The 14,843-nt window shown below is 43.3% G+C and overlaps 1 protein-coding gene across 2 annotated transcripts in view; it reads left to right on the plus strand.

Moving 5' to 3' along the window:
- LOC117047418 (schwannomin-interacting protein 1) overlaps positions 1-14,843 on the plus strand; it is a 365,411-nt gene that overhangs the window by 69,696 nt on the left and 280,872 nt on the right. For both annotated transcript variants that reach the window (XM_033150548.1, XM_033150549.1), the window contains exons 2-3: positions 11,128-11,192; positions 13,585-13,665. In XM_033150548.1, the coding sequence (XP_033006439.1) occupies positions 11,128-11,192; positions 13,585-13,665 (146 nt within the window). The remainder of the gene's footprint in view (positions 1-11,127; positions 11,193-13,584; positions 13,666-14,843) is intronic.

A 14,843-nucleotide genomic window follows, 5' to 3' on the forward strand; every position in this document is an offset into this window, starting at 1 on the left:
CTCGGGGAACTTTGCTTCTCCTTCCACCTCTTCTTTCTTTATTCATTATTGTGGTTGTCGTTCATAATTCATTTGTGTTGTATGAGAGTATCTGGATGGGATCCTACAGAGTGGAGTATTGTGCAATCTGAGATGAAGGAGGTGTTCCTGTTGTCTTACAATCTGAGCGAAACCATGTGATCATTGCCACTGTCGTTGCTAATGCAGCCCTTGAGAAACATGAAAGATCAAAGTAGGAGGTGACAAGCACCACACCCAGGATCTAAAGAACAATGAAATTAGCTCCATGAGATCAGTAGCAGTCTGCAGTGCCCAAGCATCACCCTCTGAAACCAATCATCCAAGTTGGACTGGACCCACCACAAAGCAGTGCCGCCCAGCCTGAACTCAGCCCCCACCTCCACATTATTGGTATATAAGCATACAGTCGTACCTTGGAAGTCGAACAGAATCTGTTCCTTATGTCCATTTGACTGTCAAAACGTTCGTAAACCAATGCACGATTTCTGGTTGGCTGCAGGAAGAGAGCCAGTGTGGTGCAGTGGTTAAGAGTGGTAGACTCGTAATCTGGTGAACCAGGTTCGCGTCTCCACTCCTCCACATGCAGCTGCTGGGTGACCTTGAGCTACTCACACTTCTTTGAAGTCTCTCAGCCCCACTCACCTCACAGAGTGTTTGTTATGGGGGAGGAAGGGAAAGGAGAATGTTAGCCGCTTTGAGACTCCTTCTGGTAGTGATAAAGCGGGATATCAAATCCAAACCCTTCTTCTTCTTCTATAAGAACCTAGGAAAAGCCCTATTAGATCAGACCAAAGGCCAACCCTGACCATCTTGTTCTCACAATGGCCAACCAGATGCCTCTGAGAAACCTGGAAGCAGGGCCTGAGTGCAGCAGCACCCACCCCAGAGTCAAAGGATGACAGAATGTCTGGACTAAATTTTTAAAAAGAACACACACCCTGTTTATAGATAGGCAGTATGCATACCTTCAAATCCAAACCCTTCTTCTTCTTCTATAAGAACCTAGGAAAAGCCCTATTAGATCAGACCAAAGGCCAACCCAGACCATCTTGTTCTCACAATGGCCAACCAGATGCCTCTGAGAAACCTGGAAGCAGGGCCTGAGTGCAGCAGCACCCACCCCAGAGTCAAAGGATGACAGAATGTCTGGACTAAATTTTTAAAAAGAACACACACCCTGTTTATAGATAGGCAGTATGCATACCTTCCAACATAAAGGGGTGCTGGAAATCACCAGGAATGCCTCCCTTGATCTATTATAATGGCAGCGGCACCCACTTGATGGGTGCCAGAACTGAGTTCCATCGAGTACCAGCTGAAAAAAGACCTGTTCCTACCATACCTTCCAACATTTCTCCAATGAAAATAGGGACATCCTAAAGGAAAGTGGGACATTCCAGGATCAAATCAGAAACTGGGACGGCTTCTGTAAATCCAGAACTGTCCCTGGAAAATAGGGACACTTGGAGAGTCTGAGTATGTATGTATGGAAGATGGCTTTCCTAGGACCATCACCCTGGCAGGCCAATTTTGTGTGTGAAAGGGCTTAAAAAACAACAGCAACCTAATTCAAGAGAACATTCATATATGTAATCCTCCATCTGTGGTCCCAAAGTGTTGCAGCCCAGAAACATATAATGTTCAATAGACTACTGGTGGTGCTCTTCTGTCTCACATGGTGGCTGTGCTCTGCCAAATGCAGAGCTTGTGCTGGTGCTAAAGATGTGTTTTTGAAATGGTTGCAGTACTCTTGATTATTGCCCTGTGAACAGCCCCTAATAAAATATAGTAGGGCACACGTTGAACTGCAGCATCTGCTAGAACGGAGAATAATGAAACGAAGAGCAATAAACAGTATGAGTTAATTGCTTGGTGGCTACTGCTCCCGTAAGTGTATTCCATTTATCGGGTAGGTATTTAGAAATCTTGCTTGCAGTGCCATCACTTAACCATTTCCACTAAGCATCCACAAAGCGTAATGTTTATCCCAGTGGTGTTCTAATTAGCAGTTATATCTTTCCAGTTTGAAAGGCTCCAATTATTCCTGCCCTCCAGCTCGTGCTCTTGGCTTCATTTCTGTGCAACATGACACCTTCCTCTGTTCTGACTTTCATTGGTGTTTGATTGATGTATGTTGTTTAGAAATACAAATGCATGCATGAAAGCACCCCAATGCGCCCGGCCGTATATTCTTATCACCTCTAATGATGCAACAACAACAACAAATGGCTCTGCCAGGTTGCCACCCAGAGAAAGCTTGTTCATACCTAATACAGGTGCGAGAGGCAGTGAAGGATAGGCGTGCCTGGCGTGCTCTGGTCCATGGGGTCACGAAGAGTCGGACACGACTGAACGACTGAACAACAACAAATACAGGTGCAAGCTGTCTCTACAAGTGCTTGTGTGAAAGAGCATACATTTGTTGATTTGTGCAGCTCAACTATTGTGTACAGAGGAACACAGACTGTACACTCTGAGCATTACACGTGAACAACTCTATGAGCATAACAGCTTGACTCCGTGTAAACAGGGACACAGATTGTTACGTTAGCTGAATGTCACTGCTGAAACCCCCCAGAGTGGAGAGCTTTGAAAGCACCAATTCATTGAAGAGACAAAGGGATCCGCAATTGGTCCTGTCCATCCCTCTCCTAGTCCTTTCGTTTGCCCCTCCTGCAGCAGGAGTAAGGCAAAAATTGCTACTGCAGATTTGGGTTGGGAAAAGCACTGGGGGAGGAATGGTCGGTGCAAGCTGTTTATTTTTCCATAGACAAATCAGTGCATATACATATTTGTAACCATAAATAAATAAATAAATAATTTGAAATTGTAGAAAAAGAAAAGAAAGAAAATGAAATGAAATATATCACAGTCCCAGACCAGCTTCAAAGAAAGAAAAAAGGAACAATCAATGACTACCTTGTCAGGGAAACAATTTGATGTTGCCATAAATTAAAACTTTTTTCATTTTTGTTCTTTTATAGATTTTTGCAGGAGGTACAGGATGCAAACTTCCACCATCAATCATCAGTGTTAGTCGGCAGGCATCAAGCATTCCAAATGTTTGTGGTCTTGTGAAGAAGCTATAAACATTTTAGGAACAATTAATAATACGCTTGGAGATAAAAAATTGTTTATACCCTAAAATAGGTTTATTAACTCATATAAAAGGGAACAGTCTAAAAACAGAGAAACGCTGCTGTTCCTTATGAGAGTAGCAGCTAGTCTCAGTACTTGGTAGAGTAATTCCAAAACTAAGAGAATAATATGTTAAATTGTGGGAAGGAAAACAATTTTATTTGTTTCATAATTTTTTATTTATTTACATACCGCTTGAGTGAAAACAGAGCCTTAAGTGGCTTACAAAAAATTAAACTTCTGGTTTACGAAAAAGTCAATAAAAAAATAAAAATAGGTATTAATATTTTTATTAAGTTAAATCAGCATTTAATTAAAATGACCAGTTGGGTCATAATAAAATGAAACACATGCCAACTTCTACATGTCTGGATAGACCTACTTAAATAATTTTTTTAGCAAGTGCCAAAAAGAATACAGCAAAGGCGCCTGTCTGATGTCAATAGGCAGGGAGTTCCAAAGTGTAGGTGCAGCCATGTGAAAATATTGATTTCTTACCAGTGTGGAATGGGTATCATCTAGCACCTGTAACCTGTGCCAGTTCTGCAGATTGAAGCAATCGAGTTGACATATTTGTGTTAGGGCGATGCCTCAAGAAAACTGGTCTTAAGCTGTTTAAGGCTTTCTTGAGGAAACTAACCTGGTCCATCAAGTTAAGCAAGGGGTATGTACTATGTGGGACGCGGATGGCGATGGGGGTTAAACCACAGAGCCTAGGGCTTGCTTATCAGAAGGTCAGCGGTTCAAATCCCCACGACGGGGTGAGCTCCCGTTGCTTGGTCCCTGCTCCTGCCAACCTAGCAGTTTGAAAGCACATCAGAGTGCAAGTAGATAAATAGGTACCACTCCAGCGGGAAGGTAAACAGCGTTTCCGTGTGCTGCTCTGGTTGACCAGAAGCGGCTTAGTCATGCTGGCCACATGACCCGGAAGCTGTACACCAGCTCCCTTGGCCAATAAAGCGAGATGAGCGCCGCAACCCCAGAGTCGTACACGGCTGGACCTAATGGTCAGGGTTCCCTTTACCTTTTTATGTACTATGTATGTCTGAGACAGAATGCCAATTTATTAGGCCTCATTGGACTGCTGGAAAAGATACAATAACTGACAGTCCACGTCATAAGAAGAGCCCTTCTGGATCAGGCCAAAGGCCCATGTGGTGCAGCATCTTGTTTCCACAGTGACAAACTAGACAAGCCCGAAAGAAGGACCTGGGTGCAACAGCAGCCTCTCCTCTTGTGCGTCCCCTAGAGGCAAAACGCATATAAAGCCATTGTCGCCAACAGCCATTGATAACATTATTCTCCCAAGTGTTGGCCTTTGGGATTTAAAGAACAAAGTTTACTGACACTGTCAGCCTCTGTGAAGCAGGCAATACTTTTTGCGTTCTCTCATTAGTCCATCCGTCTCAGTGCTGAACAATCACCATGGCAACTCACCCTTAAATGAGAGGGACAATTAACCATGTAAGAGCCACAAAGCAGATGAAAGCTAAGATAAGAAGAAAGTTACATTTAGATGTGTTACACTTCAGATTCTCTTGGCTGGAGTTTTCAGTTTTGTACGTTTCTCATATTATTATTTGTATATAGAAAGATGATGTGTTGCTGTGTGTGTATGTGTGTGTGTGTGTGTGTGTGTGTGTGTGTGAGAGAGAGAGAGAGAGAGTTCATTCCAGATATCTGCTGAAACACTTTTTATTTGCTCAGACATTTTAAGTATTATACATGCCGTGGGTATTTTTTTAAAATCTCTGCTGGGTGCCCCTAATATGCTGATCAATTTTATGCATTTCGTATGCTGTCCTTTTTCTAGATTGTCCATGAATAATATTTTAATGAAAATTTACACTTTTGTAAATTTGGGTCTGCTTTTGTAGCAATTGACATGCACTCTGATAGGTGCTCTGTAATTTTTAATTGTGTTTTAATTGTTTCTTTTTATCTTGTATATTGTATTGTTGTAGTAGAATTTGAATCCCATATAATTCACATGGAAATACAATAACATGATGCAATCTAAGAAGGAAAAGAAGCAATAAAAATACAATTAAAATTAATAATGGATATTTAATGTGGACAAGCAACAGACAACCAGAATGCAGCTTGTGGACTGCGGATGGTCCACAGAACATAGTTTGGGATTCCTTGTTATAAATATATAGTTATTGAATGTTTGGCCCCTAACACATGAGCCCAGCATTCAAAGGTTGCCAGAGCATAATGGGATCAAGTTGTGAGGGTGTGATTCTGACATTGCCTAGGAAAACACATGGACATCACCAGTTGTGTGAAAGAAATGTTGGCCTACTGCACTTCATTCCTTGATAGACTTTCCCAAGCAACACTTGTGTACGGCACCACAATATTATTCCTTAACAATATAATCTACAAACTCCATAGACACAAGCAAGAAATGAGTAGCGCTTCTGCACTTCAAAAAGCAAGGTTGCATTTTTGGACCCCCAGTTTCTTTAACTATTAATGTCCTTTCTCAACAGCGGGGTTGGGAAGAAGAGGTATTGCACTGAATTTTACAGTACATTTACATTATAACAAGTTTATAGAAGCCTCGTAATTCACCGTGTATTTCAGCAGAAGTTTGGACTGCTTCCAATTTAATTTTCTGAAGTTAGAGTTTGCAGCTGGGTCACTCCCGGCATAATCTAGGAGATGTATCTCCTAAGGCTGTGAATTGGAACAACAGCATCTCAGCTGTAGCCTGTCACCAGGAGCCATCATTTACGGCACTTGAGGTCTCAGGGCAAAACATCAAAATCACTTTATGTGGACACAGCAACATGGCTGGCTTCATAAATTTTGTTGCAAGGAGCAATAATCAATACTTCATGTTTAATGATGCAAAACTGAAATTAGTATAGATTTTATGTCTTCTGCTCTTCCAAATTATGCAAACTTTACTAGCCCCTTTTGTAGTTGTCCTATTACAGCTTTCCATAAAAAAACAAGCCAATAATATTTAATCGAATGATTGAATGGTCCCAAAAATGTCGCAGACATTTTTTTAGAAAGGTTTTTTTTTTTTTTTAAAAAAAAACTAAGTCTTTACCCCTAGGTTAATATAAAATGATGTCAAACACATGCACAAAATGATTTATGTAAGTCATGTAGGTTTTGTCACCCTTGGCTATATATAAAGTCAATTGTAAATTGTTTCCACATTCTAAATTACCTTATGTTGCTTTGGGATACACTGAAAACAAAATTGACCGCTGGAGTGCTTTGGAAAATGAAAAAGGTTATCTTTTAGAATCAAGTACTATAGGCAACTAATTTTTCAGGAAAACTTGGGGAGTTTTCTGAGTTTTACACATGTCAAAAAGGAGAAACTATTTTTGAGGAAATCTGGAAATGGAAGATGAGTTTGATGACTGGGCTCCTCCAAATGGCTTTTAAATTGTTCTGCAGTGGTAAGTGTTTAAAATCATCTTGCAACATTTCAGCCATTTGATGAAGTGGTTAGGGGGTGCGTCGTTCAGAAAATGAGAAGTTGGAAGACATTTTTTAACACATCTTGACAAATCTACTTTATACCTGATATATTGTTGAAGCATTGATCAGTGTTTGCAAGTTGATGGGAAATGAAAGTTGCATCATTAGTAAATCTGTAACTGACTGTGATGCAGTGTCCGTTTTTAATTTCTGAAAATTCTGCTTCCCCACAGCAGGAACTTAAGACTGTGTTTTTTGTGATAGAAGGTACATCTACCAACTTTGCAGTCTCATTGGGTTGGGTCCAGGCTTTGCCTTCTGCAGATGAAAAGGCTCATCCTGTCAACAGATGACTTTTGAGCCAGTGCAGAGATCCTGCAGCTGGAGAAAGTGGCTCACTAGGTGGGGCAGAACTGCTTTGCTAGCTTCCCAGCAGATGGATTACTGTTGCTTAATGGGAAGATGAGGGTAGAGGCAAAGCACTGGGAAGGTTGGCATGGTGAACACACAAAAGCAAAATCACCAAGTAAGCCACTTTTTTGCTGCCCCCGCAACCTGGAACAGTGTAGAAGGTGGAACTGGAGTAGGCAGGAGGGAGAGGGAAATTGGCAAAAGTTGGTAAACCTCAGTTAACCAAGGAGCAGCACCAGAGTGGATAGAATGTTGGACAGAGTAAGATGTGGGTTCAGATTCCTGGTCAAGCTCCCTCCTGGTGATAACAGCAAAGCCACTGGCAGGAGACCAGGTGTGCAGCACCATTAGGCTAAAAATCATGAAGCTAAAACCTCCATCCCCTGCAATCCTCAAGCACGGTACTTCCTCCAAAGGCAGACTGGAATGAAATACCTTCAGAATTTACTTTAAAAAATCAACTGTAACATGCCATAATATCCCCCTGGGAATGGAATTCCAAATGGGGGCCAGCACTGAGAAGGCCCTCACCCTGATACACATTAATCTGTCAGCAGCAGCAATAACAACATGTGCTGCAACTAGCCTGTTGATGTTTAGTATTTTCTACAGATGCAGGTGGTGCTGTGGTCTAAACCACAGAGCCTAGGGCTTGCCAATCAGAAGGTTGGCGGTTCAAATCCCCGCAACAGGATGAGATCCTGTTGTTCAGTCCCAACTCCTGCCCACCTAGCAGTTCGAAAGCACGTCAAAGTGCAAGTAGATAAATAGGTACTGCTCTGGTGGGAAGGTAAACAGCATTTCCGTACGCTGCTCTGGATCGCCAGAAGTGGCTTAGTCATGCTGGTCACATGACCTGGAAGCTGTCTGTGGACAAATGACGGCTCCCTTGGCCTATGGAGCGAGATGAGCGCCTAAACCCAAGAGTCATCCGCAACTGGACCTAACGGTCAGGGGGTACCTTTACCTTTACAGACGTTAAAGGAGTAGCTCCACTATCAGGTGACCTTTGACTCAGCCCTAAACTGGCCCTTTATTTAAGAATGCAGAACACAGGTATGTTTGAGCTATGGGTCTCCTTGCCAACAAATCCAAAACTTAAATTTTATTCCCAGATTTATTCCCAGGTCAGCTTTGGTGCAACGTACAACACACACTTCCTCCTTTTGCTTTTTAGAATGATCTTAACCTCATCAACTTTGAGGGTTTTTTTACCTTGCAAACTGGCAAGCAATTCACCCTGAACCTCACTTAGCTCCAATTGGCCTTTGTCTTTACGTTGCTTTCTAAAACTAATGAGCTAAAGGAACACGGGAAGCAATACCTCAGCTTCTTAAATTGCCTTCAAGTCCACTTCATGTTAAATTAGTACAGGATTGATGCACAGTAGGGAATGGCGAGATATATTAAGTTAGAGATGATGTGTTTGTTTTCTAGTCTATTTGGGTTCTTTGAGCCTTTTGTGGTTTGTTTGTTTGTTTGTTTTTGCCTGAATAACTTTTTATTGTTTTAAATCTGAGTCTGGAACTTGTTAATGAAAAGCATGTCAGCAAAGGTCCCTTCACACAGAAAGATGCATTTCTCAGGGACAGGTAATTGCTTTTCATATCAAGGGCAGAGCCTATTTATATGTTTTATCCCTCTGCTTTTCTTGTTAGGCCAGGGGACTCTTGTCCTGCTATTAATAATCTTTGCCACAGACTCTGCTTGGTTTCTCTTTGCCTTACCTTGCCTCTGCCTCGCCTTTGCCTCACTGCACCACCTTTGGCCTCCCCACCCCAATTAATGGGCATCATGTAGGTGACCCTTTTCTCCAGCTGTATCTCATGTTAACTGGATGGGGCAATCCACTTAACCTGAACACAAGAGGAGCCCTGCTGGATTGGACCAAATGTCCATTGAGTCTTCACAGGGTAGCCTTCACAAAGCCTATAAGCGGGACACTTACTCTTCGTCCCCAGCAAGTGACATCCATGTGGGTCACAATCATGACTAACAGGCAGATAGACCTGTTGTCCATGAATTTGTCCAATCCCTTTCAGATCTACAGCTTTCCTCTCCCACCAGCAAAGGTTGCAGCTGGAACCAGCACTTTGGCCACCTCATGAGAAGAGAAGACTCCCTGGAAAAGACCCTGATGTTGGGAAAGATGGAGGGCACAAGGAGAAGGGGACGACAGAGGATGAGATGGTTGGACAGTGTTCTCGAAGCTACTAACATGAGTTTGGCCAAACTGCGAGAGGCAGTGAAGGATGGGCGTGCCCAGGACATGTTGCTAATAATAATAATAATAATAATAATAATAATAATAATAATAATAATAATAATAATAATAATTTGTTTATACCCCGCCCATCTGGCTGGGTTTCCCCAGCCACTCTGGGCAGCTTCTAACAGAATATTAAAATGCAATAATCTATTAAACATTAAAAGCTTCCCTAAACAGGGCTGCCTTCAGATGTCTTCTAAAAGTCTGGTAGTTGTTTTTCTCTTTGACATCTGGTGGGAAGGCGTTCCACAGGGCGGGTGCCACTTCCGAGAAGGCCCTCTGCCTGGTTCCCTGTAACTTGGCTTCTCATAGTAAGGGAACTGCCAGAAGGCCCTCGGCACTGGACCTCAGTATCCGGGCAGAACGATGGGGGTGGAGACGCTCCTTCAGGTATACTGGACCAAGGCTGTTTAGGGCTTTAAAGGTCAGCACCAAGACTTTGAATTGTGCTCGGAAATGTACTGGAAGCCAATGTAGATCTTTCAAGACCGGTGTTATGTGGTCTCAGCAGACTGCCAGCCGCTCCCAGTCAGCAGTCTAGCTCCCACATTCTGAATTAGTTGTAGTTTCCAGGTCACCTTCAAAATTAGCCCCATTGCAGTAATCCAAGCAAGAGATAACTAGAGCATGCACCATTCTGACGAGACAGTCCACGGGCAGGTAGGGTCTCAGCCTACGTACCAGATGGAGCTGGTAGACAGCTGCCCTGGATACAGAATTAACCTGCATCTCCATGGACAGCTGTGAGTCCAAAATGATTCCCAGGCAGCGCACCTGGTCCTTCAGGGGCACAGTTACCCCATTCAGGACCAGGGAGTCCTCCACATCTGCCCGCTTCCTGTCCCCCAAAAAGATTACTTCTGTCTTGTCAGGATTCAACCTCAATCTGTTAACCGCCATCCATCCTCCAACCGACTCCAGACACTCACACAGGACCTTCACCACCTTCACTGGTTCTGATTTGAAAGAGAGGTAGAACTGGGTATCATCCGCATACTGATGAACACCCAGCCCAAACCCCCTGATGATCTCTCCCAGCAGCTGCATGTAGATGTTGAAAAGCATGGGGGAGAGGACAGAACCCTGGGGCACCCCACAAGTGAGAGCCCAGGGGTCTGAACATTCATCCCCCGCCACCACTTTCTGAACACTGCCCAGGAGGAAGGAGCGGAACCACTGTATAACAGTGCCCCCAGCTCTCAACCCCTCTAGATGGTCCAGAAGGATGTTATGGTCGATGGTGTCAAAAGCCGCTGAGAGATCCAGCAGAACTAGGAAACAGCTCTCACCTTTGTCCCTAGCCTGCCGGAGATCATTGACCAGTGTGACCAAGGCAGTTTCAGTCCCATGATGAGGTCTGAATCCCGACTGGAAGGGATCCAAATGGTCCGCTTCTTCCAGGTGTGCCTGGAGTTGTTCAGCAACCACTTGCTCAATCACCCTGCCCAAGAATGGAAGATTTGAGACTCAGCGATAGTTGGCCATATTGGCCACATCTAAAGATTTTTTTTTAAAGAAGTGGTTTAATAACCGCCTCTTTCAGTGGGTCTGGGAAGGCTCCCTCGCAGAGGGAAGCCTTCACAATATTGTAAGCAGTTAAAACAAAGCGCAGTCATGGAAATAGGGTTGATACTAGTTGTGATGGCTATATTGTCTGCAGCATCAGAGGTGGTATAACTCTGTATATCAGGTGTTGGGAATCAAATATGAAGAGGTTGCTGCTTGCAGGTTTCCTATATGCATTCGGTTACCCTGAGAGCTGCAGTGTCTTGCTTCAAGATAAATACTGAGTAAATCAAATTAACACATTGGCATCTTTTATTTTTGTCCCACTGCAGGAAGAACTCAAAAGGCTGCAACATATATTGGAGCAAATTAGTGATGGGAAATATTTGCTTGAAAAGTAAGTACTAACGTTTTCGGATTGCCACCAAATAAAAACCTTGTGTAGATTTTAATGGAGACTTTTAGGTTTGTTTGGCTTTAATCGGATCGCTCAGCTAAAGCTTTGTTGCAATCCTACACCCGTTTTCCAGGGAGGAAGCCCCACTGAACTCAACAAGACTTACTTCTGAATAGACAAGCATCATGCTATTAGTCAAATCAGTGGGGTAGGAATTAATTTAGTTTTAAGCATCTTGCTTTATTCTTAATATACCGGTAATTCTAAAATGAGCTTCTATATCTGCATCTATCTGCATGTTTATATATCCTTTATGCATCATCATCTAGGTGTCACTTTTTATAAAGTATAAGAGGACAGATCCCTCTTACAGCCTATACATTAATAGAAGGCAGTCAGCAGAGGAAAGGAGGGGAAATGAAGGCAAGAATATACGGGGGAAGAATAGGCAATTATTTCAGTTATGTACATTTAGGCACCACAGCACCCCTTCTCCCCTCCCATAGTGCCCTGAGGCCTCTTGCCCTTGTGGACTTCATCTTTTGCTCTCTCTTTTTAAAAAAGCTTTGGACAGTGGCTAGGCTTTCGGGAAAATAAAGAATAGCCCTCTCTAGCTGCCCTACTTTCTCCCCTTGCTTTCCTTTCAATTTTTAATTTACTTGTAGAAATTATCTCTCTTCTTTTGTTTCAAGATCTGGAAGTGGGTGGGTGATTGTGTCAAGTGTATGAAGACATCAAACAAAATATTAAAATACCTTGGGGACTTTTTTTTAGGAAAGGGGGTGAGTGGTGGGTGTTTTCTTTGAGCATCACCAGCTTTCCTTCTCAGAAATGTGTATTTTGAAGTGCTTTAGGGAGGGTGGTATATGGGGCTCAAGCCCAACCTCTACCTTGTACTTATTTTCTTGGGAAATGTGTCTACAAGCTTGCAAAGATCGGGCAGGATGGGGGCGCGCTGCAGTAGGGTATATGGAGTACAGCAGGCATGGCCAAACGTGGCCCTCCAGCTGTTTTGGGACTACAGTTCCTATCATCCCTGACCACTGGTCCTGTTAGCTAGGGATAATGGGAGTTGTAGTCCCAAAACAGGATTGTGCCAAAGTATTTTGCGGAGGGACCTGAAGGAAATAATACAAGTGATATAATGGAGGTGTTGTGGGAACCATAAGGAACACCAAAGGAGAAAGGGTGAATCCTTTTGAGGTAGCTGGAGATCTTCAGGTGTCTTTGGGAACTTGATGAGCAAAGGTCACACATAGGGAAGTATTTCAAAATGCAAGCAGACGAACGTGCATGGAATTGGGAAAAGGAGCCAGAGTAAGGATTAAAGGAGAGGTCAGAGCAAAGAGAGAAGTGATGATGATAATGATCTACCAAGTAAGGTAAAGGTAAGGTAGAGGACCCCTGGATGGTTAAGTCCAGTCAAAGGTGACTATGGGGTGTGGCGCTCATCTCGCTTTTCAGGCTGAGGGAGCCAGTGTTTGTCCACAGACAGCTTTCCGGGTCATGTGGCCAGCATGACTAAACCACTTCTGGCACGTGACAGAAACCAGAGCACACAGAAACACTGTTTACCTTCCCTTTGCAGCAATACCTATTTATCTACTTGCACTGGTGTGCTTTCAAACTGCTATGTTGGCAGGAGCTGGGAAAGAGCAACGGGAGCTCACTCTGTTGGAGAGATTCAAACTGCCAACCTTCTGATCGGCAAGCCAAAGAGGCCCAGTGGTTTAGACCACAGCCCCATCCTACCAAGTACTGTTGCATGAGCGATAATTGCAAGGGTTAAGGCATTGGCGGGAAACTTGTAGACCATAGGGCTCATTAGGCCTGCAAGGCAGTTTCCCGGAAACCACAGTTACCTGCCCCACACCTTTATGGTGTGCTTCTAGTGCCACTCAGCTGGTTTTGAATTCTGAAGGGTGTCTCTCTCCTGATGTCATTATGGTGGCAGCTGATTGTCAAAGTTGGCCCGCAGAAGTGAAAGGTACGGGAATCTGGCCCACCAACCTTGGGTTTCAGGACCCAACCTCGGTTAATTTTTGTACAGTTTCACAAAGCACATCAATTGCATAAGAAGCAGTGTGGTTGTTTTCAGCTTGAAGAACATGCTGCTGGAAGAACCAGCAGCATCAGAAACATCAAGAAAGGAAGTCCAAGCAAAGGTAAAGGCAAAACTAGCCTATTATGCTGCTTTTGGCAACATTTTAGGGCAGCCTGGCCTTAAGATCTCCAGCAACACTTCCCTCATCGGCTCCTGTGTCTTCTCCAAAGGAGACCCATTTCAGAGTAAGCAGCTGGAGCATGTTCTCTTTTAAATGGATCTATGTACTTGGAGACTTTACAAATGTCACGTTGAAATAGATCTTAATGGATAACCTCTCTTTTACAGCCACCAGCTTGCTATGGATGTGGAGAATAATATTGAGAAATATCACATTAATTTACAGCCCTTGGAATCCAAAGTGAAAGTGTAAGTGATATAAAGTCTACTCTTTTTATGTTTGCTTTAGAAATGCAGCAACATAGCCGGAGCTCTAGGGAGATGCTTTATTTGGCTGATTGCCTTTGATTTTTAAGTGTCTTCCTTCCTCTTCCTTACATGTAAGGTTAGGATTAATCTAACAGAAAAAGGTAACAAGAGCATATTTGATCCCTTTAAAATAAATCATAAAACTAAAAATTACTGTGGAGTGCAAATGCAATACAAAAGTCACAGAGGAAGTTTTGCACGGTACGTTTTGTGCTGGTTAGGAATTCTGAGGGAAGATGGAAGAGAGTCAATATGATACGAAAAAGAAGATAGGTATTGGTGGTGGGTCCCAGGTGTTTTATGGCTGCTGAGAGGCTGATGTTATATTATCTGAAAGCTTCTCTATGGTGGTCAGATGCAAAAGAGGCCAGTGTAAATAAAAAGTTGCATAAGAATGCAGAGCAGGGGCCCTGAAGTCATATTATTTTATTTTATTTTATTTTTGTTGTTCAGTCGTTCAGTCATGTCCGACTCTTCGTGATCCCATGGACCAGAGCACGCCAGGCACGCCTATCCTTCACTGCCTCTCGCAATTTGGCCAAACTCATGTTAGTAGCTTCGAGAACACTGTCCAACCATCTCATCCTCTGTCGTCCCCTTCTCCTTGTGCCCTCCATCTTTCCCAACATCAGGGTCTTTTCTAGGGAGTCTTCTCTTCTCATGAGGTGGCCAAAGTACTGGAGCCTCAACTTCAGGATCTGTCCTTCTAGTGAGCACTCAGGGCTGATTTCTTTAAGAATGGATAGGTTTGATCTTCTTGCAGTCCATGGGACTCTCAAGAGTCTCCTCCAGCACCATAATTCACAACATAAAATTACACAAAATACATAAGGAAAATAAAGGGGGAGGGTAACCCAGCAACCAGCCCTTCCCACAACACATTTAAAAGGGCATCAGATGTCAAACATCCAAAGAAGAACACTTTCATCTCGTGCCTAAATGTGTATAAAGAAAGCACCACAAATGGGGAGCCACTGCAGAAAATGTCCATTCTCGTGTTGCCACTCTCCAGACCTCTTGTAGAGGAGGGACATGAAGAAGGGCCTCAGAGAATGATTTCTGGGTCTGGGTAGGTCCTGAGCTGTTTAAGGCTTTATAGGTCAACACCAGCACTTTGA

Source organism: Lacerta agilis, chromosome 5 (assembly GCF_009819535.1).
Source record: "Lacerta agilis isolate rLacAgi1 chromosome 5, rLacAgi1.pri, whole genome shotgun sequence".
NCBI lineage: Eukaryota > Metazoa > Chordata > Lepidosauria > Squamata > Lacertidae > Lacerta > Lacerta agilis.